The 22,999-nt window shown below is 51.5% G+C and overlaps 1 protein-coding gene across 2 annotated transcripts; it reads left to right on the forward strand.

Moving 5' to 3' along the window:
• Positions 1 to 605: 605 nt before the first annotated feature.
• Edn3 (endothelin 3) lies at positions 606 to 21,585 on the forward strand. Of its 2 annotated transcripts, none has more exons than XM_090352897.1 (5): positions 606 to 1,021; positions 1,566 to 1,845; positions 16,864 to 17,040; positions 18,056 to 18,133; positions 20,100 to 21,585. In XM_090352897.1, exons 1-5 carry the CDS (start codon positions 970 to 972, stop codon positions 20,140 to 20,142), a joined length of 630 nt encoding a protein of 209 aa, XP_090209023.1. In that variant the 5' UTR covers positions 606 to 969; the 3' UTR covers positions 20,143 to 21,585. The 2 variants fall into 2 exon arrangements, with proteins under 2 accessions (XP_090209023.1, XP_090209024.1); XM_090352898.1 differs by having other exon boundaries at positions 20,106 to 21,585.
• Positions 21,586 to 22,999: the final 1,414 nt, after the last annotated feature.

The following is a 22,999-nucleotide window of genomic DNA, read 5'->3' on the forward strand; positions in this document are numbered from 1 at the left end:
ATGTCTTCCATCTAACGTGGGTGTCCTGGGAAGTGAAAAATGACCCAGCTCTCCCAGGCGTGTGTCTGCGATGGAGGTAGTGCGTCTCCCCTGGGGGAGCTGGAGGCTAGGAAGGAAGAAAGGAGATTCCCTGGGCCCTTTCCACCTTGCAGTTGTACAAAGAGGTGCGGGCTCTTCACTGACGCAACCCCCCCTGCCACGGGCCTGAAAAGACATCCCAAGACCGCTAACTATTCCGGAATGTTTGCAACTTTGCTCCCGACCACCACTCCACCTATCAGTTCATCGTGCCCGTGAGTCAGGGTGTAAAGTACACAGCGCCCTGGCACAGCAGTCCCTGAGCCAGGGGGAGGTGTCCTCAGGAGAGCCAGGACGCGTTCTGCCTTTCAGCTTGTCGCACTGGCTGCTCTTGGGACAGGGGCTGCTGTTTGGGGACAGAGGTTTGGGACAGCAAGCCAGAGGAGCAGCGCAAGTGCCATTCTGCAGAGCTCTCCCGCGATCATAGCCTTCTGCAGCTGTCAAGGCCCCCACCCTCCCCACCCCACCCACCAGGCTTCGCAGCCCCCGCCCCCGCCCCCGCCGGCCTGGGTGCGCCTCGCCTCGCCCGCCCCGGGCCGGCCGCAGCCCGGGCTCCAGGCCCGCTCCCCGCCCCCGCGCCGTGGAGGCGACCCCCGGTGCGCCCCAGGTTCAAAGGCCCCGCACAGCAGCTCCAGCCCCTCCGGGAGGCGGGGAGGCGAAGGGGGTGGTGCAGGAGCCAGAAAAGCCCCAGCCGCAGCCGCCAGCCCTTAGCGGAGATGGGCCGAGAGCTCTGAAAGTTCGTGACCACAGCAACGGACGCTTCCCAACCGCCAGAGCCAGGACGCAGCCAGTGCGCGCCCGACCTCAAAGCTGCGCCCCAACCCCAGTGCCTTTTCGCAGCCACACACGGCCGTCCTCCCGGCCCCGGCCTCCAGCGCCTGATCGGGGTTCATGGAGCCAGGGCTGTGGCTCCTTCTCGGGCTCACAGTGACCTCCGCCGCAGGTAAGCGGGTAGGTGGCGCGCACCACGCGTGGCGCCAGCGCACACAAAAGGAGCCCGGGCTAGGGGTCTGCGTTGCTGAGAGCCAGCGCGGGAGGCTGGGGGCGGGGACCGGCTGGGGCAGAACAGGAACGCAGGGGCTTTGGGGGTTGCAGCTCTGACCGCTTGATCAGTTTTTCCCGAAGTTGGGACTATTCAGAAACTTTGCAAACTACTCACTCTGAGACTACAAAGAACGCTTGCAAGCGTCCCAGAAAGTCTGCAAAATGCGTGCAAGTTTTCTTCCATCCAGTGCAAAATCATTTTCAGACTTTGCAGAGTGCAAATAGCTTGCAAGCTTTGTACCAAGTATGCACATAACTTACACACTTTTCAGACTCGGGGCACATAGTTTCGCAAACTTTGTGGGACTGAGTTTGCAAATAGTGTGTGTACACTGCATGCATGCCATTGCTTCTGCCCAGGATTTGAGGGGTTGGGGGTGCTGCCTTCTGCCCCTGCAGCTCAGAAGGGCCCCTCACTGCACCCCTCACTTTGCCTCCTGCAGGAATCGTGCCTTGCCCCCAGGCTGGGGGTTCTGGCAGGACCAGCGTGCCCCAGGCCCCTTCTGCAGCCAGAGCTGAGTGGGATTGCAAAGACACTGTGGTTGGCCCCAGCAAGAAGACTGTATCCCCCACAGCAGTGCAGGGTCCGGGCCAGTCTGGGGAGCAGGAAGCCAGTGGGGGCCCTGCACGCCCCCGTGCCCGGCGCTGCACGTGTTTCACTTACAAGGACAAGGAGTGTGTCTACTATTGCCACCTAGACATCATCTGGATCAACACTCCTGAGTGAGTTGGGGGGGGCGGGGTGGGGAGGGAGGAGGGGAGGGGCGAGGAAGGGGCACAGCCCTGGCGCCACCTTTGGGTTCTACAGGGCCTCCTTCTGGCCTTCACTCAGTGTGTATGCCCTCTGAGAGCCTGGCCCAGGAGAAACTCAATCCTAGACTTAGGAATCCAGCCGGTGGGGGCTTCTGTCAGAGGGGAAATAATCAGGCCAGGGGATTAGACACCTGAGAAGTCTCTCTGAGCCTCCTTCCCAAGCCAGCTCTCCTGCCCCAGGAGACTAAGTGGGCTCCTAACCCGGCCAGACCCTAAGGAGCCTAAAAATTCCTTGAAAGCAGCCCACTCCCTGGGGAGGGGACAGTGGGCTCACAGACTTCGATAGCCCCTGTGCTGGCTGATAGGATAGGTTCTTGCTTCCCTGCCTTGCTGGGTGCACCACTGCTCTTCCCTGGTGATTCGTGCTCTGGCCCCAGGCATGGCACAGAGGGCTCCCCCTCCCATCCCCAGTCCTTTAGAGCTCTTACTCACTTGGGGCCTGGGGACACAAGCCCATGGAGTCCTGAGCCAGCCTGCAGTGGGCCACCAGGAGCGTGCTGTACTCCCAGCCCCAGGAGACCTTTCTGCAGACACACCTCTTGCAAGCACTCTAGAGGACTTGACTTAGCTCTGGCCACCACCTGGTTTTTCTCTCTGAATCTGTAGAACTTGCGCTTGGACACGCAGCTGCTGGAGTCCATTCTTTGGTATCTTGGGAGACTCTTGCACATTCTCACTAGAGATGCCTGGCTGGGAACTTGGTGATGGTTGTGAATGCAGATCCTTGGCCTGAAAAGGCCACTTGGCCCCTGTGTTTGGAGACATCTTTATTTTTCCCTCACGCCTTCCTTTATAACCTCAGAGACCCTCAGGGATCAGCTTTGAAGTGTCTTTCTTACCTGGACATCTCCAGGAAGAAGAGCAAGGTCTGAGGAATGCAAGGTCTTTCAAAGCAGGCGACCTGAGCTCTACCCACATCCTGGTGGGTCCTTAAGCCACATCACAATGCCAGTATGGCTGACAGGACCAGCATCCTGGCACACCACCTGGTCACTTGTACACATTTAGCACTGAGATGGACCCTGGGCCGAGGTGGCATTTCTTAATCCCCTTTGAGCAAGATTACACGCTGGCTCTTTACCCGGGCTGTCACAAATTCTGTTCCTGGTCCTCACGCCAGCATTTGCTTGTCTCGCTGCCTTTGCTGGGCTCCCTGAGTCACCACTATGACTTTGGGCTGTCCTGGATCACTTCATATTCTCGGACAGAGTCACAGTCATCTTTTCTGGTAAGCTCCACCACCCCGACACTTGTCTTCTGTGATTCTTATCCTTCTGTCTTTGTGATCTCGCCAAAGTAGCTCCCAAGAACCGAGATCCCCAGGAACGGGACAGAGCCCTGGGCTTAGCGAGTCTCCCATGCTAGCCCCCAGCAGAGGCACCTGAAGACCCCTCTAGCCCTCCACTTGTCCTCCAAGCCCCTGAACACTGGCTGGGGCGGAAGTGGTTACTTAGAACACATCTGAGGTGTTAGGACTCCTGCCTCCAGATTTGGAGTTGTTTTGTGTGGCCTAAAACAAAGCTGAAATCTTTGACTTTTCCCAGGATAGCTAACTTGATCACTTTCTCTCAAAGTTTGACTTTACCTCTTCCCCTTTGCCCTTACTCTGTTTTTCTCTAAATAGTGGGGAAGAAGGATGAATCCAGTGTTTGTATGTTCAACAAGCTGCTTGGACAACAAAAGTGACGGCCACCAGACTAGAGCACTTTGAAATTAAACAAAGAAAATAAATATCATAAGGAAGATTTTCTTGCATGGCCTTTCTACCTTCCTTCAGCCATCACTGATGCCTTCTTTTCCTTCTGCTTGCTATCTTGAAAATATCTGGAATAAGATTGCAATTTGAAAAAAGAAAGCGGTGGGGAGGTGGGGTGTAGTGACAGGGACCACGGGACTTGAGAAAAATAGAAGAATCAGAAGAAATACTGCATGGAGTTAAAGGCCCCTGTTATGTGAGGCCCTGCCAGAGGAGCTGGGCCCCTTCTAGCTCAGCCCAGCTACCCCTATCCTCCATTCCTTCCAGTCTCACTCCTCCAGGATGTAGCTTGTCCCTGGTCCCTTCTGCTCAGGAGCCCAAAGGGTCCTGATGCTTCAGGGCAAACACTGGGCATTTCAGTCTTTCAGTGCCACTCTTCCTTGAGCCCTTGTGGTTGAATGCAGACAAGCCCACCCACAATCCCCACCTGGCCTTTGTTTGTGAGAAATTTCAGAGGGCCAGGCTGAGACCGGGTGACACTGCATGCATCTCAGGATGCGTCTCCCCAGCTCAGGAGCATCCGGGGTGGGTGGGGGGGAAGGGGAAGGAATATCCAGGCCAGTCTTGAGATAGAAGATAGGGATTCTCTCATTTCCTTCCTCAGCCTGAGCTTGGTCAGCCCTTTCTGGAGCACCTAGAATGCAGTGGGTTCTTGAGTTGTGCTGCTTGACACCTGCTTCTTCCCCAGCTTTGCAGCTTGAGCAGCTCCAGTCTATTAGTCCCCTACCTCCGGCGAGCCTGCTTCATGCAGGTGTGTGGTGGAGTCCTCTTCCTAGAGCTTGCACCACCCTGCAGATCTTGGTGGGAATGCACATTTTCCTGGGGTACATTGCCCCCGATCATTTCATCGTATCTCCCCAAAGCTCATGACATCCAAAAGGAAGCAGATTTTCCCTTTGACAGTGGCTCTTCTTGGCTGTGTAGAAGGGCCTGAGGCCACAGGTAATGAAGGGTACAGGGACATTTTCATGACACAGGAACCCCTTGGCCTTGTGAGGAACTTCCCATGCTCCCCCAGCCCCCAGATAACCTGACTACCTACCCATAAAATCACAGACAGACCCAAACTAGGGAAAGCACAACCCATTTCATTGCCTTGGAAATCTGTGAAGAATGAGCTAGGAGGAGAGGTGGACAAGGTGCATTCACTCCTGGGCACCTGGGCTGGGCACTCTCTTCCTCTGTACCTAGGAAAAGGCGGGCATTGCGCTGGGGGCTCTCCAGAGACAGGGGGCTCCCAGGATATGCACAAGATACAGCGGGCGGCCAACTTAGAGAAGGTGGCTGGTGAGCTTGCTGCTCCAGACAAGAGGCTGGGCTGCCTATGCCAGCAGATGCTGGCGGGTCAGACTGAAGCCCAAAGGCATCCGGGAGGAGGCCGTTCCTGCTCCTTGTCCTCGTCTTCCCCCTCGTCCCCCTCAGCCTCATCCTCACCCCCCTCTTCCTCCTTCTTCTTCCTCTTCTGCTGCTCCTTCTTTTTCATCCTCATTCTTCACTCTTCACTCTTCATTCTTCCGATTCCATGTGGAGGGTAGTCTGCTTTGCTCGGCATCTTACTGTTAATGACATCTTATATAAAAAGAGACCTCCACAGCTGGGCACCATAACCTAGCTAAGTTGATACATAACACTTGCCATCACGGGGCCGTCAGTGTTCACCATGTCCCCTGGCCTGGTTACAGAGGAATGCTGGTCCACGGAGTAGCTTCCAAGCACCCAGCAAACCCCGCTGTCCTCTCCCCGCCCTGTGGTGGAGGGAACTTGACATCTGTTTGTTCCAACGCAGACAAACGAACAAGGCACTGTGATACTGCAATGGCGATCATGTTTTCCAAACAGAACTCCGAGCCACATGGTGGACAAACAGGAATGTATTTATGGAAAGAGCGGGGCAGGATTTTGGAAATATGAGTGCGGTGGAAAGTCTGGTATCTGCAGCCTCCGCTCGCTGGAGCTTTGCCCCCGAGTCCTGGTGTGTTGGTGAGGTGGGGGTGCTGGAACCCCCCCCCCAGTGAGGTGTTGACTGCATGAAGCCATAGCTCACAGTGATCTCCGGTCTTCTGAGATCCTGAGGACTGGCCGTATCCGTGAGATGCCCAGTCTGCTGCCCAGGCTTGCCTGGCATGCCCCGCTTACACAATCCCACAAGAATGGCATTTGTTTTATGCTCTTTTCTTCCCCAGAGAAGTAAAGAGCCAAATCATCACCACCCTCATAATTAACAAAATATTTGAACTGGCATTCTAATGTATTCTGCCACACACAGACAACGTCACCTCAAACCCTGGCCTCTCGTATTCTTAACACATTTCCAAACCCCAGAACATCTTGGGGGTGGTTCTGGAACCCCAGCTTTCTGCAGACTGGAAACAGCTGGGTTTCCCCCCTCATGAGGATTGGAGGGACCCCTGTAAGAGTCACCTGGTCTGTGAGCCAGCCCTGAGAAGTGGCATGGGTGAAGACGTGGTTCTCTGAGACAGAAGGACAATGGCTTTATGCCCATTGTGGTTTGGGGAAAGCGTTCTGAGTGATCTGATCTCATAACAGCGGGCACACCTCAGTCATCGCATGGCAGTCAATGAGATCTCATGGGGTGCCGGGTCTAGGTGGCACTGGCGTGGGCTCTGGAACCCATGGTGCAGGAAAGACCTGGTCTCCCAGCCCAGACTCCCAAAGGTGGTTCTATTCTTTGGGAGATGGATCTATGGCCTTCACATGTTGACTTGATAGAATATAAATGAGCACAGGTGCAAAAGCCCACATCTCTGATCCAGCTCAGTGTCCTCAGTTTTGTTCTGGAAGCATATTCTGGGTTTGTGAAGAAGGGTGGGGATGTGCATTAGCTTCCAAGAGCCAGGTGGGCTCTCAGTGCTGAGCACGTAGGCACAGCACGCTGGAGGTGAGAGAAGCACAAGTCCGCAGTGGATAGAGCGAGACTAAAGGCCCCTGCGCCATCCTGAGGTAGGACTTTGCTTGATGTGACTGTTGCTCTATAAGCGTCTGTTCTGGCTGAAGCCCTGGTCTGCCTTCCAGCTATCTGGTGCTGTCCCTAAGGCTGGGCAGGGCCAGGCCTGGGTCTGTTTGAATCCAGCCCTCCCAATTCCTGCTTCCCATGAATGTTCACTTTAGGGATAGAAAAGGCATCCAGGGCCCCTTCACTGCCATTGCCTCCTCTGGGGGAGCAGACCCACCTGCCATGGTCAGGAGCTCAAGCCACGGACCACATTGTCTTTGCTGGAATGCAGAATCTTCTACTGAGAAAGTGTGTCCAGACCCTGGTGAGGAAAGGTGTTGGAAGATGGCACAGGAGAGTGCACGGGCAGTGGTCAGTGCATCTGGTCAGCCCCCACTATGGCCAGTACAACCTGCAGAGCCCCTTCCCAGCTAGGGATGTCTCCCTGCCTATTGCGGGTACTGAGGGGCACTAATGACTAGAATGTTCTTTCTCTATGGCTGCTGAAGTTGGTCTTCTAGAGACTTCAGTTTCCCTCAGTCACTCTCAGAAAACCCTTCAGGAGCCCACACCCTCTGTCCTAGAGGCCTCCAGCCCTTCCCGAGGTAAGGCGCAGGTGCACAGCTGTTAGCATCAATTAGCATGTAAGTTCCCAGACTCTGGGAAAGGCCACCTGGCTGCCTCTGCTGCTGATAAGCAGCTTGATAAAGACTCAGGTGGCCAAAGGTTGTTGCAGGTGGGTTGGGATTTAGTCCAGCCCTTTGGGCCCTTCCTCTGACATTTCCTATTCTCCTTTGGGCTTGGTAAATAACAGCAAGGTCTGGGAACGGGGGCAAGAAGCTGCCTGAGCTCACCGGCCCAGCTTCCTCCACAAAATGGAAAGGTGGCCGTTGAGAATGAGTTGATGAGTTACACTCCTGAGGGAGATTTCTGGAAGGAAGAGGAGTCCCCTTCTTCCCCGGGGAGTTTGGCAGACTGGCATGCCCAGGGTTTGTAGTCGAGGACTCCTGAGGTCCCAGGTCCTGGCTTTCCACCTCAGGGCCCAGCATTACCAGAGCCCTGAGCCCTGGCGGGCAGCAGAAGAGACACCGGAAATACCGTGGACTTGGGTTTAGGAAGAATAGTTCCACGCTCTGCTTTTGAGCAGGTCATGAAGAAGAAGGTGGCCCTGGCTGTATCGCAGTGGGCCTGAACTCCAAATTCTGAGTGATTAGCGTTTTCTTTCACTCATGATTTAGTCTTTTCCAGTAACCACTTCAGTCTCCTGCTTGGAAACCTAGCACACCTTGCACTTTGGTTTGGAATTGGAGTTGCAGAGTTCTTAGAACATTTGACAGCAAGATGCTTTAAAATGTGAGCCTCGGGGCTCAATCTCAGAGTTTGTTGGAAAAGTTGACCCTACCAGCTGACCTTTCTCATGGATTCCCAGGGACTGAAAACCCCCCGAAAGCTACTCTGAGGATGTGAGCTGTCTGGGGGCAAAGTCAGGCTTGGCTGGAATGCAACTGACTCCCACTGAAGCCCCAAAGCCATTTAATTTGAAGCAAGAACACTTGGTAGAAAGAGGTTGTGACCCAAGGTGACCCCGGGGACATTTGGGTTTCTGCTAGATGAAAGGGATGTGGCAGCTAGGAACTTGGCCTTAAATCTGAAAGCAGATGAATGTCTCCAGCATCTCTGGTGTGGTTTATCCCTGCAAGAATTGAAAACAAAGGAAGCTGGGAGCAAACAATACTGCTTTCCTTAAGAAGGCTCCGTAGTGGTGGCTGGAATCAACCTGGCTGCAGAATTCCAACTCTCCCTTCTTCCCTTTTGCCTCCTTCCCTCCTTCCCTGCCTCCCAGCAGTGGGGAGGTAGGTGTAAAGGACCCCAGTTCATACTCAAGGAGATCCTGTGTAGCTCCCGCCCAGCGTCAGGGCAGTTCTGTTTCACATGAGAAAATGTCCTGTTCTTTATGTTTCAGTAGACAACCAAGAGTTCCTGAAGATGAGAAACACACCCAGGCACAGGAACGTGCACACACAATGTACACACCCATACACAAACACAGGCACACCCAAGTGTGAGTGTATATAAACACTCACTCCCCCCACCCTGAGAGAGATATCATTTGTCCTCAGAGGAAAAATAAGTCTGGAGAATGACTTAATGCAATGATAAGAGCCACAGTATGGGCACATTGCTGGTCCAGGCGTCGTTTTGTGCTTTGATTTTGGGGGGAGACTGGTGCTGAATCCTGCCCCACCCCCCGTCTCCCTAGAACCACTCAACAGGACCACGCATCTGCCTGTGTTCTCCTCTGCCCTGGCCTGGATTCTTAGAGCCGAGAGCTTCTCATAACTTGGCAGTGCTTAGCCTTTCTTTTATGGCCTCAGGCTGACTTAGCAGGAGACCCTAATAAATGGGAACTCTGGAACACAGCAAGACAGAGCTGTGCATCCAGCCTAGCAAGTTAAAAACCAGAAACAGATTCTTCTCATGAGTCAGTAAGAAAGGCCCAGGCCTGGGGAGAGGGTTGGCTGTGTACAACCCACTACAAACGGCTGATGGGGACAGCGTCACCCCACAGCCTGAGGAGTGTCAAATAGCTTTGCTGAAAGTCAGAAGCAGTTAATGGAGAAAGAGAGGGCTGCCCATCTCGTCTGGCATTTATTTATTTAGCTAATCCTGGGGTTTGAACTCAGGACCTGAGCACTGTCCTTGTGGTTTTTCAAGGCTAGAGCTTTACCACTTGAGCCACACACAGCACCACGTCCAGGTTTTTCTATGCATGTGTAGCAAGAAATCAAACTCGATCTCTGTGCATGCTAGGCAAGCACTCTACCACTAGCCCAAACTCCTGGCCCTTTCCTGGCTTTTATAAATATGATTTTTTTTTCTTTTTGCGCCAGTGCTAGGGCTAGAGCTCAGGGCTTGCACATTCCCCCTAAGTGTTTTCTGCTCAGGGGGGCATTTCTATTACTTGAGCCATAGATCCACTTTCGGCTTTTTGGTGATTAATGGAAGATAAGATTCTCATGGACTTTCCTCCACAGGCTGACTTTGAACCATAGTCCTCTAATCTTAGCCTCCCAAATAGCTAGGATTACAGGTATGAGTGACCAGCACCTGGCTTATCAATAAGATTTTTGCAGGATTCTTCTAGGGCTGAGAATGCAGGCTGTGCAGATATTTAGGAGGCAGTGAACCTCAGCTGCGAAAGCAAGGAGATTGTAATTCGATGCCTGCAGAAACTCTAAATAGGTGCAAAAATGCATCATTGACAAAATATCCACATTTCTAATAAGGCAGGATCTGACCTTGAGTTTGCCTACCTAGCCCGGGCTTCCTGCTTGAGGGTGAGCAGGAATCACCTCTAAGAAGGACCCCAATATTCTTAGTTTGAGGTGACTGAAACATTTGTCAGAGCTGCCAAGAGAGCATGGCACAAGGTCACAAACAATTCTAGTAGAAAATGAATGCCTCGTTAGCACTGAGGGCATGAGCCAGGGTTGTTGTTGAGGACTTTTCTATCCCAACACGGAATCCTTGGAAATTAACCAGGCTGGCTTCTCTTGCTTTCTGTGCATCATTTAAAATGATGTGTGAAAAATATAAGTATTCAAAAAGGGCCCCTTCCCTGGAATACTCCATCCCTATGAGAATATCTGCTCCTTTGGTGCCTGCTCTGTTTCCACGGCAGGCAGCTATTCTGAGTCCCATCTGTCTGCAGCTCTGCATAAAGTTATAATGAAGCCAGGTCCCCATGTCTCCATTCAACCTGGAATGTGTCAGGGGCATGAGGGCCTGGGGAGGGTAACTCTACCCGGACTTCATTTGATACCGTGGGGCTGCGCAGAGAAGAGGACTCCTTCAGACGGCTCCATTCTCCACCCCTGGAAAGAGTTTATTTCGGTAACTTTGGGGGATGGGGGCTGTAATTCAAAAAATCCCATGCCTCACAAGAATGGGCATTTTTCCTACTTTTCCCTTCCTTTGACCCCTGTGTGAGGGGAGGACTAGCAGAGTTGCAGTGATGGGGGGAGGATGCATACCACGACTCAGGGATTATTTGAAAGCTCAGCCTCATGGCTGTATGCCACAGAAGACAGTTAACAGCTTGGGAGAAAGCCTTCTAAATACAGCTGCTGAGATGCCGGGATCCCTGGATTGTGTGTGGGGGGGGGGGGGGCGGGGGACCTGGAAGGCAGGTCTCTAGGGCCTTCTCCTGGGATTGTGCTGCTTGAAGAGTCCCAAGTGGTGCAGAGGGCCTCAAATTGGCAGCCGGGTGAGGCCTTTGAGGAGCCCAGGAAGCCATTTCATAGTTGTTCATCACAGACATGCAGGGGTCCTGAGCCTCTGCACTGAGCCAGACACCTGCTGTAGAAAGGAACTGGAAAGACACCCAGGGACCCAAGCTGGTCTGCTAAGGCCAAACTTGGGAAGCCAGGCCTGCAAGACAGTGGGAAAATGGCCCTTCACTTGGGGTCTAAAGGCTAAATAGCCTCGCTTTGAGATTGCTGAAGAGTGAAATGACCAACCCAGCGCATCGCTCGCTGCCTTTGGCATTTCCAAGGGCTCTAGTCACAGGTTCTTTCCACGGACTTTGGGAGGTGGCCTGGCCTGTGGCAGTGGGAGGGAGGGTAAGTACTCACGCTTGGGCTCACTCAACTTGAAGCTGAGAAGATTTTCTGCAGCAGAAGGAAAGCCACTTCCCGGTCTCCGTGCTTTTGAAGAGTAAGGCGTGCCTCCTCCCTGCTTGGATTTCAAGGGCAGAAAAGGCTGAGGCTTCCTGGTCCATTTTCTTTTTTGGAGATGGAAAGGCCCCTGTAGGTGTTGTCTGGCATAGGCCTTATCTTCCCAAGCAACAGACACCTAGTCTGGTGAATTACACACAATAGGGGTTCACTAGAAGGATTCAGGGTGTCTTAGATTCAAAGAAAAAAGAAGCCCAGGCCAAGAGGAGAAGGGAGCTGGGCTGGCGTGGGGAGCTCCAGGTTCGCAGGCTCTTGGATGAGGCAGGACAGGGCGCTCTGACAAATCACAGAGTGCTTTTTGAGACCAAGTCTCCGAGAGGAGAGAGAGGGTCCTGCTGGCCCAGGGGGGTCACTTGGCCAGTCCTCAAGCAGGAGAAGTGGATGCAAGTTGGTGTGGTCAGACTCTCAGGCCCTCACACAATGGGAAGGGGATAATTCTGAAAGGAACCGGAGACAGAAACAACCAACTGGCCTTGGTCTCTTTTTCATCCTTGGAAGCAAGTGATCCTTCTTACGAAGTAAACAGGCTTCCTCCACACATCTGCACACAGCAAGTGAACAAATGTGGATGCTGTTGAAGTGAAGGACAGACATTCAACCTTTTGCCTGTTTCATCGTTTGCTATAGTTACTGTATCCTAGCTCATTAGAACCCAAGTTCAACTGTTCAAAGATAGAAAAGAATGTAACAGACGCTGCCTCTTTTACCCAAAGAACTGAGCTTGGGTAAGCCATGAAGTGGCAAGTGGTCTCCAAGGAAGGAATTTTAATCAAGTATGAGGCTGAGCCAAAGCTAGGAAGCATGCTGGGGTCTTACAGCTGTTTGTCTGGAGAAAGGTGGTAGGGGGATTGAGGACTGGCTGGCGGCTGGCGGCTGGGGCTGGCTCCTGAGGGCTTGCTAGCATGAGGCAGTTGTGCCCCCTCCCGTCAGTAGTCAGTACAGTCCCTAGAGCCTGACTTCTATGGGCAGAGTCACCTTACTGCCTTTACTTCCCTACTTCAGAAGCAGAAATGGGACCAAAGGAGAAGGATCTTTGCCTTGGCATGTATTCTACTTGTGAAGTGCACTCACACGACCTCCGGGGGTGAAAACAAGTGTATTCAGAAAGAGGAAGACAGAATTAGAGACTCACGCTGTTCAGGTGTCTTGTCACCTGTCTGGCTTTACTAGATGGGCTGTCAGTTTAGAGGATGACCAGGCTGTAACAGCAACGAGTGGAGGACAGGAAGCCGGGGACTGCGGCAGAATGGAGAGCCCGGGTGTAGTCAGTTGTGACCACCATAGTGGAATCTGGGACCTGGCTCGACCCAGATTCCAGTGGCTCGAGAGAAGACAGAAATGGGGAGATTTTTGTGAACTTTCTAGTCTATGAGCATTGACTGAGGAACAGAAGCAATGCCAATTTGGTGACCTTCGTGTGCAATTAGGAAAGGTGTGTGGGGCCCTTTGCTCGTCTGCCTCATCATGTTCTCCCGACCCCACTCCAGTGTCTACACATCCAAACCCTCCATGCAGCCCACCTAAGCACTGCTCAGCAGGGCAGGGAGAATTACAGTTTGAAACCGCCTCTGAAAATTTGGAATTTGGAAGGTAAAGCCTTATTGCCCTTAACGGGCCAGCCTTTGTGACTATCAAGGCCTGTTCCTTAGAATCAGAAGAAGCCAGTTTCCCAATCAGGGAAATGGAAATCGTTAATTTCTTTAAGAAAAAAGCAACACAGAACTTAAAACAGCGATGTTCTAAAAAGTCATTTTTGCTTATTTAAAAACTTCTTGTAGAGACAAATGAAGTGCTTTCAGCAGGGTGCTACACATGAAGAATGAATACGAGAGACCTGGGAGTTTAATATTTAATAGCATTTGTATATGACATTTGGGAAAACTTGACAAGCAAGGAACACTGTGATAAATAAGATCCTGGCACCCCCCTTGCCGATCAAATAATGAATATTCTCAGCACACAAATTGAGAGACGATTTATTACACACATATATACAGCTTAGACACTACCGATGTAGGTATAAGGGAGAGCATTTTGTTTTCTCATCTCTCCATCTGCTTCTCTTGCATGGGGCTCTAGGAAAGAATCTATGTTGTCAGAAAACATCCGTGGCTGAGCTGTGTTTCAGGAAAGCATCAACGTGTGGACGAGCTGCCTGTTTCTACAAAGACCTACATTTTGCTTGCTGCTCAACAACAGGCTGGGACTGTCAGGCAGATTGTGCTGGTTCCAGGTGCTCAGCCAATGTAGCTTTATTTTCATGGTTCTACTGTGTGGTACTGAATCCTGTTCCCAATGCAGTACATGGGGACAAAGGTTAGAGGCACAAGTAGAATGCCAGTGCCTATTGGGCATGCAGTGGTGAATGACAGACCTGCCCAAAGGAGGATATGGCATTGCTGGTTCCTTATTGCCCTTCTTATTGCTTAGTCACACATCACAAATGCAGGCCTGATGGATGGGACTGTTTTTATTTTTGCCTCATGAAACTCACAACTCCCCAGACCAAGTAAATGGTAGCAGTAGCTAGCTTTCATTCACTGCTAATCCTTTGCTAAATATTTCCCATGTAGCAACTCATTCCATTTGTCCAATAACTCTGTTCTCGATCAGGAAACGAGGGCACAGTGATAATTATGTAAGTGCTTTACAGTGTAATGACAGAACTGGCGATCTCTGTGCGCGTTGTGTACCTGTACATGCTGGGCTGACACTTCCCTTTACTTGAGTTCATACTCCAATGGTATGTGAAACTTTTTTTCAGGGGGTGGGCACAGACAGATGTGTGCCTTTCTCTATCCCTATCACAGTTGAAATGATACTCGGAGGAGCTAGTGCTTGGGCAGAAGTTAGAGACTCTTTGTAATGATGTTGTCTGTGGTTGTTGAGTGCCTTAGGGTGGGAAGACGACTATTCTGTTAGACTACAATTATCCCACAATTAGCTACCAGTTGCTCATTTGATAGTTCTTGTCTGCTCTGCCTTATGTTATGTCTGTGGCTGGTACTAAACAGTGCAAGGCTTGGTTTCCATTCTTGAGGAGCTGGTATTTAACTCTCAGGCCTGGCGAAGCGGGAACATGACTTGCCCTGTGAGTAAGAGGCCACCAAGGGTCTTTCCTCAGTTATGCATCTTTTGCTGCAGGGAACCTGTATGTCTGGACGTCATCTGTCCCTTCTTCTAAGCCAGATCCATCTATTCAAGCTCCCCAATCACACTTCCAGGGTCTCCTGGAGTCTGGTGTTCCAGGTCAGAAAATATCCTTCAGCTTGCAGGGTGACAAAGGTGGAAGGCAGACAGAGGCTGGAGCTTCAACTGGAGACATCGACGTGGGGATGGGAGACGATGGTGGGGAAGGAAGCCAAGGTGCCAGATCTGTACTCCAGCTGCCCGCGGAAGCTCTCACATCCTAAATTCAAGGCTAGACTCCCCAAGTATTTTGAAGTCACATTTGTTCAAATTGGGGGTGGGGGAGGCAAGAATTCTTATTTAAAAGCTTGTTAAGTTGATCCAAAAAATCTTGTAATTGTTAGATTTATGGAAGGAAGGTCTCTCCTTGTGAACTCTTGTTCCACCCCCAACCTCCCCCCCCTGCACCAGCATGTTAGTTGGAGCATGTCCTGCCAGAAGGGATCTGGATATCTCTGGAAAGTGTTTCAGTTCCTGGGGAGGGGCTGGCTTCTTTGTAAACATCCCTGGAAATTGTGGGGACGGCTGCACACAGATGACTCTGCACTTTGAGGGAAGTGCTAAACATGTCTCTATTAACAAACACCTCGTTGCTTTGTTTCCTTACCTAAAACACTTTGGATCATTTTTCTCCAGTGGAACGGCTCTCCACCCACAAATGCAAAATCAGCTGACAGCAATTTCAAAATTGTAGGCCTCATTGTTGATGGAAAAATGGAAACGTTGTTATTTCTTGTGTGTAATTTGCACCAAGAAATGGGGGACTGGATTTAATGTCAACACTTAGAGACTTAACGTAGCCCTGTTGCTGGAAAAATATACCTTCAGCCAAATCTGGACACACAACAATGGTTGCATTGTTGTGTTGTCCTGTCAACATCTGGTATTCCTGAGGAAAATAGACTTGAGGAAACGTCCAGCTGTAGACAGGACCCTTCTCCCTTTTGCTGCACAGCTGGGCCTGCCTCAGTCTCTGAGTCCACATCTGCTGTTTCTCAGGGCACTTGGTGGAAGGAGTCAGGACAAGACAAGGGGAGAGAGTCAGGCCAGACGCATTCTTCATCTCTGCTCACCAGCACAGCAGGGAGGGAGGGCTTGTTCTGAGCATCTGGTCACTGTGGGGTGGCCCGGCCTGATTTCCTCTCACTACCCCCAAAAAGGCTCCATGGAGTGTGTTTCTAAAGAAAAGAAATTCAATTTGGTTTTATTTTGAACATGCAGAGAGGATGCGAGGGCACCCTTTGAGCCCGGTAATTGGTGGTACTCCACGGAGCTCACTGAAACCAAGGTGGCTCCATTTCTGAGGACAAATGAGAAAAACAAGGCTTCCTGGAAAAGTGGCTCTGGCCACATACGTTTCTTGGAGTTATTGGTAATTTGTCCCCTAAGTCATGTTCAGTCCTATTAATGAATGAAGCATATGGCATTAACTCTCCCGCCCCTCTCGCCAGCATTGTCTGTCCTCTCCTTTGGAGAGCAACGGCTTGAATATTCATAGACACAGGAGCCATATTTTAACAGTCATGGCCCCTTCCCACATTGGCCATAAACAGAACCGGTCAACAGTTTCAGACTTATTTGTTTCAAAATACAACTTTCCCAAGAGCAGCAGGGCCCTCAGCTGTCCTGTGGAGATGGCGCCAGGGCCTCTTGGAGGGCCTGTAGGCTCCTTCTGATGCTTGCATCTTTGAGGAAATGGTGTACAGAGGCCAGGGTACATTTGAATTCTTCGTGGTCCTGCTCTGTGCCCTTGGAAGAAGCTCAGTTCACGGTCGACTTCCCGGGAACGGCACCCACAGCGGGTCTGGAGGTCTGGAAGTTCAGGTGCCCGGGCTCCGGAGCTTTTGTCAGGAATTCAAGGCATGGGAAGCTAACCCCCACGCAAGGCCCTCCACGTCTCCTCATTTCTCTCCTGCAGGGAGCAAGCTGGAGACTGGGCTCTCCATGGTAGGAGCCTGCTCTGAGGGAATCATCTTTTTGGTTTGATCTAGAAAACGCTGAAACCCTGCCATGCGTGAGGGAGCCCAGGGCAGAGGGCACTCCACACAGGCGAGACCTGTCCTTCCCCCCCCACACCGGTCTGCCATCTTTCCAACCCCTCCCTCCACCGTCTCTTGCTTCCTAGGGGCAGGGGAGCTGTGGCTGCCTGGTTCCTGAATCTCCAGGGAGCTGGGTGTTTCTTGGCAGGTGTGGTTTGTGCTCCCTTGGGGCTGAGACCCAGAGCCTCATGATTGGGGTCTCTGAAAGTCCTGTGGGGGGGATTTTCGCTCCCCTGACCTCACTGTGCTTTGCAGGCAGACTGTGCCCTATGGACTCTCCAACTACAAAGGAAGCTTTCGGGGCAGGAGGTCCTCAGGGCCCGACCCGGGGAGGGCCCCACCCTCCACGCAGACCCCTCTGCGCTGTGCTTGCGTTGGGAGAGAGGACCAGGCCTGCAGACGCTTCTGTGCACACTCCCCTGGTGTCAGCAGGTACGAATCCCATCCCGGCCCATTCAGTCCCCAGGACAAGGCGCCAGTGGTCAGGGGCCAGGTGGGGCCAGGCCAGCCCAGGGGCTTCTCAGAGGGCCCTCGGTGGGGCTCAGCAAGGTTTTGCTGTCCAGGAAGAGGAGGGTCCCCGGGCCCGGGGCTGTTGATTTTTCCCATCTTGGAGGATTGGTGGCACAGCATCCTTGACATTGGCTGCCTTAGAGGAGGGAGGCCGTGCAGGTCCACAGCTGGGTCTGTTTTGCCTCCATGTCTGACTTCAGCAGCAGATTGCAGATATGAATAAGCTGTCCATTTTGAAAGACTGAAGACCCAGCCAGCCTCCCAAATGCACCTTTTTTTTGTTTGTTTGCTTCTTCACAAAGAGTCCTTTTGGCCTTGCCACCCCCTTTCCGAGTGGGATAGGAAGGCTCTGTTTCCTGGGCTTTTCCATCTGTGCAAGACCCTGTTTTCTGCTCAAGCCACTTAGGGAAGGCATGATTCATTCTAGCAGGTGAAGAAGCAGCCTGTGTCTGTGACAGCTGGCCACGTACAGCCCCACGCACGAGGCAGGTGTCCTGCTAGCCGCCTCTGTGTCCCTCCTTTTATTCTGTGCCAAGACTCAGCATCCCAGTCATGTGGAATGTCCCCTCACACTGGGGATGTGCCTCTCACATCCCACCTGCCAAAGACGAGCCAGGCAGGACGAGTCCAGAGCCACCAGGTCCCAGGGGCTGCCATCTGGAAAACCCAGTGTCAACTGCATTTTCTCTCCTCTTCCTGGGCTTTGAAACATCTGATGAGTAAGTGGGGAGTGTGTGCCGTACTTTGCACACACGCACCCACCCACCCACCGAACACTCAGCGTTCAGAACCAGTGCCTGAGATGCAGTCCTCAGGGAGATTGCTAATGTGCTCGTTGGTGGGGAAGAGGAAGTCATAATTTGACACTGAAAAAAAAAAAAAACAGCCACATGGAAACGCAGGCTGACTCATTAAAACTGGCTCTTTTCCCCCACAGTGACTCCAGGGGAGCTAAAAAGCCAGATAACGAAAAGAAAAGGAAGGCTGGTGAGACCCACCGAGGCCTGCATCAAAGGTGAACGTGTGGGAACATTCCTTCAGGGGGTGTAGGGTAATGTCCAGCCTCGGACGGTAGCCATGGGGTACCAGGCATTTGGAGGGTTGCACTCAGAGTTGACAGTGATTCTGGCGCTGAAGGCAGAGCACACTGAAACTGGGGTCAGTCCCCCACTTCCGGGGCCCTGAGGAGCCTGTTGAGGGTCTCAGGGACAAGCCTTTGCATCCCGCCTAGCTCTGGACAGGAAGGCCTGGAGAGGACCTCATGGGGCCCGACCAGCCAGCTGACCCCACTTCTCAGAGCTTCACAGACCAGGTGAAGCCCCAAGGCCTCTGAGCTGAGGCAGGGGTGAAGCCCCAAGGCCTTTGAGCTGGTTCTCCTGGTTTTCTAGCTCATTTTCTTCCTTCCTTCCTTCTTCTTTCTCCCTCCCTCCTTCCCTCCTTCCTTCCTTTTTCTCTTTCTTCCTTTTCCTTCCTCCCTCCCTTCCTCTCTCTCTTCCTTCCTTTTTTCCTTTTTTCCCTTTCTTTTGCTTCCTTCCTTCCTTCCTTCCTTCCTTCCTTCCTTCCTTCCTTCCTCCCTCCCTCCCTCCCTCCCTCCCTCTCTTCCTTCCTTCCTCTTCTCCCTTCCTTCCTTCCTTCCTTCCTTCCTTCCTTCCTTCCTTCCTTCCTTCCTTCCTGCCTGCCTGCCTGCCTGCCTGCCTGCCTTCCTGCCTTCCTGCCTTCCTGCCTTCCTGCCTTCCTGCCTTCCTTCCTTCTCTCTTTTCCTTTTTTTTTTAACCTGCTCTTTTTTGGATGAGTGGTCCTGAATGTCTTTCTCCAGCCAATCTGGGGTTATTTGCCATTCTATCAATCACAAATCATTATTAATAACTTACCAGCGCATCTGCGTGGCGTGGTAATTGACGTTCGTGGTGATGGCCCCGAGGCAGCTTGCTTCCTTCAGGGATTGGTCAAGGGAAGGTACACAGCGTTCAGTGTTCAGGAGGCTTTCCAAACTGGTGGCCAGTCACTCCCAGCAGGCTGGAGAGTGATTGTCAGCAACCACAATAAAAATGGAGCGAGTGGGGGAGGGCAGAGGCTGGTCTCCCAGGGGAGTTGAGTCAGACTCCTGCACTGCTCCCCACCTGGCCTCTTCCTTCTCGCGCTCAGTGAGGGTGGGATGTGATTAAAATCACCCATCCACTCCATCGTTTATCTACTCATTGACACACAAAGCACCTCCTTTGTAGAGACACTGTTCCCCTTGTCAGGGACACTGTAGGGAAGAAGGAAAGGGGTCTGCAAGGAGATAAAATGGTGATGAAAACAGCACTCAAGAAATATATGCAATGCCGCTGATCAGCAGAGAACAGGTGGCTGTGATTTGCGATTGGGCAACCAGGAATAGAATCATTGACCAGCTGACCTTGGCACAGAGACCTGAAGACGTGAAAAGTCAAGGGCTGAGTGAGCACAAGGGGAACAGGAAGTGCAGAGGCCTTGGGTTTGTCCCAGGAAGAGCCACCATGGGAGCCAGCTGCAGAGAAGGCACATAGATGGTTTTGCTATTCTGATTTGTCCTGCTTTCCTGTACCAAGTTTCTAAAATCCAGTTGGGATTGGAAGTACGGGTGTGGCCTTGGGAGGTAGGCTTCCAAGACTCGATGCTTCACTGAAGCTTCTAGAGGAAAAGTCTTTAATAATACCGCAGTCCCTGCCTCCCTGCAAGATGAGAGCGTGGTAATTCCAGAGTCACAGTCATGAGCGTGGCTATCAAACCATCCTTAGATTGTGATCGACAGAATTAGAGCGGGGCTACGAGAGGCCTTTCGTCCGTGGCTTGATGGAACCCTTGTTTTCATCTGCCCATTCTGCTGGCAGCTCTGAAATTGCCAAGAGGCATTGGTGAGGGGACAGCCAACCCAGACACAGCTGGAAAAGTCACCTTTCCCCGCAGAAGAGTCACTCTCCTAACACACCTCTCTTGCCTTTTGTCCCTTCTGCTAGAGACAGGTTGAAGTCAAGGGCCGACGAAGCACGAAGGCCTTAGGGGCCACCGCCGCTCAGCTCCACGGTGGACTTCGCCCTGGCTCTCCCTGTCGACCCTCCATCTCGCCCATGAAGAAGCTGTTATCACTACACAGTTCCAATTTCCGTCCTTTTAGACACAGTGAATAGAACCCCTCCCCATTTAACAGTATCTTCCACTCTGTGATTGCTCACCTCCAAGCAACCCAGACTCCTACGTGGGTAAAATGATCCCAGATGTGCCCCAGGGCCAGATGCCTGCGGCTCTAGTTTCACAGGAAATTGGTTTTAGAGAGAGATGGTGAATGGGAATGCCACTTAGTGGCTTTTGACGTGACTCCTTCAACTTCTGAAGACTGCACCGCACCTTTGAGCTAGCGCGAGAGCCAGGTATCAGCTTGAGGTCACCGCTGTAGCATAGTTTATGAATTAGCAGCTTAGAGCATGTGGACAGACATTTTCAGCTATGCTTGGGACCCATTAAAAGAGCGCATCTCAAAGAAGGAGGAGGAGGAGGAGGCAGAGGAGGAGGAGAAAGAAGCAGCCTGGATGTTTGTTGGGGGGAAATAGGAGAAAATGTCTACCGATATCATATGGTGGGCAAGCCACACGGCACGCATGTGTTTCCCTGCAGCCCCTGGGCCCGTGCACATTAGAACGGTCAAGTGTGGTTATAGCTCAAGGCTTATTAGGTTGAATATTTGCTTTCATGAATAAATGTGGATCTTTGAAGAGTAGCCTTGGAATAAACCACAAACTCTTTGCAAATTATGCAAATCCCTAGTTATCTGTATAATTGGTAACAACCAGGAATTGTAATTCCTGACAGTTCAGAATCTGTTTCCAATGTGCTTTTTTTTCCCTGCCACACTGAGCTCAAAGCAAGTGTGTGCAACTGTGACTTGGCTGTGTCAAGTTGTCTACACAGGGCCCAAGCAAGGAGAGGTGGGTCATATCCCCACTTGCCTGCAAAGTGCTGACAGACTACCTTCTCCACCATATGGAGAAGCTTAGGTAGTGCAGAGCAGATCAGGGGCCTTAGCCAGATGTGGAGTCTTGAGGAGTGTTGACAGTTATTACAGGTAGTAAAGTGTATACCTATCATGAGGAGGTGGAAGTGACCAGTTTGCTGGCAGGATTTTGTACAGTTTAGAGAAATGACTATTTATTGGGGAACGATTCTCTACTTCAGTTTCTTTATAGAATCTGTTAAAAGTGAAGTCACTGTATATATATGTGTGTGTGTGTGTGTGTGTGTGTGTGTGTGTGCTCACGTGCATATGTATAGATAGATAGGTAGTTTGTAAATTGTGTTCTAAATGCAAACTCATATTCTATAGAGCTGGAATAACTTTTTGAAGATGCATGCGTGCTGTTTGGCACAGTGGGGAGATGGTATCTCAGAGAGAAATTCATTCATGGTGCGAACACTCAGAAAATGCTGTCAAATGAATAATAAAAAAGTCTGAAAGTTTTCTCTGATTTGTAGGGTTTTCCTTCCTGTCGGTAGGTACCTGGCTACACATCAGCTTTTCATGGTCCTCTGGAGATGAGAGGAGGGAGTGAGAGTTCGGGAATAGAATCCACCTAAAGTCAATTAGGGAGTGAGATGAAGAGCTGCTTGAATATTAAGGAAGGAATGGAGTTTGGGGACCATCCAAAGAAGATAAAACATTCAAGGCAGGCAGGAAGAGGGGGTTTGGGGAGATTCTTGGTGCCTCCCATGGAACTTCTACCGCTTCCCACAGCCAGGTAGCTTCCTCCCTGGCACTGCACAGGAGGACAGAGAGGGGGTCTTGAAGTCACCATGGGGTGGCATATTTATGCCTCTCATGACATCTGGATGGGATAAGATGTTAGCAGGGAGGGGGTTTTCTCTCCCACCTCTTTCCCCCCTGCCCCATTCCCTTCTGACTTTGAGACTTCAGTGGGAATGTGTAGACAAAGGCAGGTAGCCTTGATCACTATCCAATCTGAGAAAACCCAAGAGCCTCTTCTTTTAATTAAACTCATTTGAGGGAGTTTTGACTTTGATGAATTGAGAGAGTTGGGTACTAATTTATTCAGCAGGTTGTGGAATATGCACAGCAGGAGCTGCTGGTATTCCCGGCATTTCTGCGGGGCAGGGGCAGACCCTGGGAGCTGGCAGCCCTTCCGAAGGCTGTAGGCACCAAGAGCAAGGGTGGACAGCAGGGAAGATCCAGGCACTGGGTGCGAGATGTGATCAATCTTCCTGGCATCTCTGAAGAGTGATGAAAAGACTGTCCATGGCGTGTGAACAGGACCAGCTGCAGAAATTGCAGCCCTCGCTCTGAGGGATGAAGAATTTCAAGATGGCGGCAGTAGGGCCGAACCGAGCGTTGGTGGGCTGGGGCTGCTTTGAGCATGGTGGAAGGCCACTCTCTTTCCAGAAAGCACAAAAAGAAAGGGCAGTGGAATCCGGATACCTGGATTTGTCACCAGCTCTGAGTAGCACCCGCCTTACCCTCACTCATTTCGGTTTCCTTATGTGCAAAATGGCTCTAGTAGTGGCCTTGACTATCTCACAACTTTTTCAAGAGAACAAATCAAGTATTTACACCTTCATACTTTTCTCAAAACTAGTCCCAGCTCTTTATATTTATTTATTTATTCTATGGGATGTTGCACGTGGAAATGGAAGCATGCCTTACAGTCAAGGATGTACCTCAAAGTAAGAGTTATAGAAACTTTCAAGTTATAGAAATGTGTCAAGATAGTCAGTGTTTTTTCTCCTTCCAAATTCTGATATGCAAATTCCGAAGTACTGTATCTTAAAGTTTAGGCACATCTAGTTAACTGCTGTGGAGTACAGTATAAATACACTCAAGCCCTTCTGTCACCAAATCTACAATTTCTTG

This window comes from Megascapheus bottae, chromosome 18 (genome assembly GCF_031878675.1).
Source record: "Megascapheus bottae isolate mThoBot1 chromosome 18, mThoBot2.hap1, whole genome shotgun sequence".
In the NCBI taxonomy this organism is placed as follows: domain Eukaryota; kingdom Metazoa; phylum Chordata; class Mammalia; order Rodentia; family Geomyidae; genus Megascapheus; species Megascapheus bottae.

Excerpts from the sequence above, each read along its gene's own strand:
- Edn3 (XM_090352897.1), top strand. The coding sequence starts at position 970 with ATGGAGCCAGGGCTGTGGCTCCTTCTCGGGCTCACAGTGACCTCCGCC. Across the intron at positions 17,041-18,055 it reads CACTCCCCTGGTGTCAGCAG|TGACTCCAGGGGAGCTAAAA; the intron begins GTACGAATCCCA and ends TTTCCCCCACAG. Across the intron at positions 18,134-20,099 it reads CACCGAGGCCTGCATCAAAG|AGACAGGTTGAAGTCAAGGG; the intron begins GTGAACGTGTGG and ends CCCTTCTGCTAG.